This window comes from Oryzias melastigma, unplaced genomic scaffold (assembly GCF_002922805.2).
Source record: "Oryzias melastigma strain HK-1 unplaced genomic scaffold, ASM292280v2 sc03531, whole genome shotgun sequence".
NCBI classification, from domain to species: domain Eukaryota; kingdom Metazoa; phylum Chordata; class Actinopteri; order Beloniformes; family Adrianichthyidae; genus Oryzias; species Oryzias melastigma.
Window position 1 is genome coordinate 1 of NW_023420099.1, and position 2196 is coordinate 2196.

The 2196-nt window shown below is 39.6% G+C and overlaps 1 protein-coding gene across 1 annotated transcript; it reads left to right on the plus strand.

Moving 5' to 3' along the window:
* Positions 1 to 629: 629 nt before the first annotated feature.
* LOC112139823 (glycerol-3-phosphate acyltransferase 1, mitochondrial-like) lies at positions 630 to 1190 on the plus strand (the record flags this gene model as incomplete). Its single annotated transcript, XM_024262661.2, has 2 exons — positions 630 to 897; positions 979 to 1190. Coding segments are annotated over 2 exons (480 nt in total), but the record flags the coding sequence as incomplete, so codon positions are not given.
* Between the last annotated feature and the right edge of the window lie 1006 nt (positions 1191 to 2196).

Below are 2196 nucleotides of genomic sequence, written 5' to 3' on the forward strand. Positions count from 1 at the left end.
ACACAGAAAATATGCTTTCGTGGAAGGGAAGGGGTGGAGTTTTTCCGTGCAAACGGTCCCGCCCACAACATGGAGGTGAATTTTTAATGATTCATGCTTTAAAAACGGCATCATTATAATTAGCCACTGGAATGATCAGAGTTAGACTTTAAGTTTCTATAATCTATGTTATTTGCTATTTTAAATAAAGTTTATTCATGCTTCATCCAAAAAAATCATGAATCTATAATGTGGCCTTATTTTGGAATTGGATATAATATTTAAAAGTGGGCATCTTTTCAGGTTTTTAAGATGAGATCAGAACTTTGGAGTGAATGTAAACATTAGCTTGTCTCACTTATTGAGATATTTATCCTTTAAGGTCATTAAGCTGTGAGATACATAATACTTCTCCATAAAAGTAGGAATCTGACCTGTTTCTGCATTTAGATTTCCCTCATTTTGGTTCCCATTTTCTCTTCCTTTTCACATCACTCTATCTGTGGTCTGCTGCCCTCTGCAGGCGTTTTGCTGCAACTACATGAACACATGAAAAATGTTACATTGATGCATATGATAGTCTTAATTTGAAACAATAATTTTATTTAATTATTTAGGCTTATTTTATTGACCTGTAAACTGTCCTCCAGGGCGTGGTGCTCTCCAAGCTTGTGGAGGACTTCTTCAACATGAAGGAGGAGATCTTGTCCCGGGACTTTGATCTGGGCTTTTCGGGGAACTCTGAGGACGTGGTCATGCGGGCCCTCCACCTCCTGGAAAACTGCATCAACGTCACCAGCAGCTCCAGCGGCAACGGGGAGTTTACCATCGCTCCGGGCCAAACGGTGCCGGCGCTGTTCGAGCTCAACTTCTACAGCAACGGCCTCTTCCACGTCTTCATTTCTGACGCAGTTATTGGTGAGCAGAACACATTCAAGATATGTTCTTTTGTACTATTGGATTCTGTGATCAGCTCTAATTCTTCATGTTTGCCTCCAGCCTGCAGCATCCTGTCTCTGCAGAGGGAGCTGATGTTGGAGTCGGATTCTCATAACCTGAACGAAGATCCGAGTGGACTCCTCCTGGGTCAGGAGAGGCTCATACGCAAAGCGGCCGGTCTCGCTCATTTCCTCATAAATGAGGTGGCTGTAGCACCAGTAAGTACTTTAACCCTCTGGTTCCAAACCCCTAAGCCGCCTCAAAAAATCTGATTCTGAAGGAATTTCAATTTGGGAAAACTACTGGATTCTCTCAATTCATTCTTGAGGCATGTCATGTCACTCGGTCAAAAATACATCATTTACCTTCTTAAAACGGTTAACCTAGCAAAGCTAACAAAAAACAAACATATTAGGACATTTTCTGTGGGAGGAAAAGAGGTAACAGAAAAAGAGCCTTTGACTTCAAAATAAAAGAAAGCTATTGTCAATGTTTGGTGCAGAGACGTGACTTTTATTTCCCCCAGTATATTAAAAACAGAACCTTTTATATCAATGATCTTCCAAGATCCCCTTAAAGACCCACTCTGTTACATTTTGATCTACTTTCTAAAAAGTGTTCTTTTAATCATTGTGATTTTGCCACTTTTTAGTCCAACTCAAAAAAACTGTTTGTTTTCTAGAACATAGTTTCTACTAAGCAGCAAATTAGAAATTTGACTCTGAATTGTGGGCAGACAGTTGACGTGGAGCAACCCTTCCCCTATTTCCCGTTATCTAGATATAAGCTTAGACAGATAAAAGATGGTTTACAATCTGTAAACTAGCTTGTGAAGTTTAAGCTAGCTCACATCTGTAAACTAGTTTGTGAAGTTTAAGCTAGCTCACATCTGTAAACTAGCTTGTGAAGTTTAAGCTAGCTCACATCTGTAAGCTAGCTTGTGAAGGCTAAGCTAGCTCACATCTGTAAGCTAGCTTGTGAAGTCTAGTTTACAACTGTAAACTGGCTTTTGAAGGCTAAGCTAGCTCACATCTGTAAGCTAACTTGTGAAGTCTAAGCTAGCTCTTATCTGTAAGATAGCTTGTGAAGTCTAGTTTACATCTGTAAACTGGCTTTTGAAGGCTAAGCTAATTTACATCTGTAAGCTATCTTTTGAATTCTAAGCTAGCTCTTATCTGTAAGCTAGCTTGTGATGTCTAAGCTAGCTCTTATCTGTAAGCTATCTTGTGAAGTCTAAGCTAGTTTACATCTGTAAGCTAGCTTGTGAAGTCTAGTTTA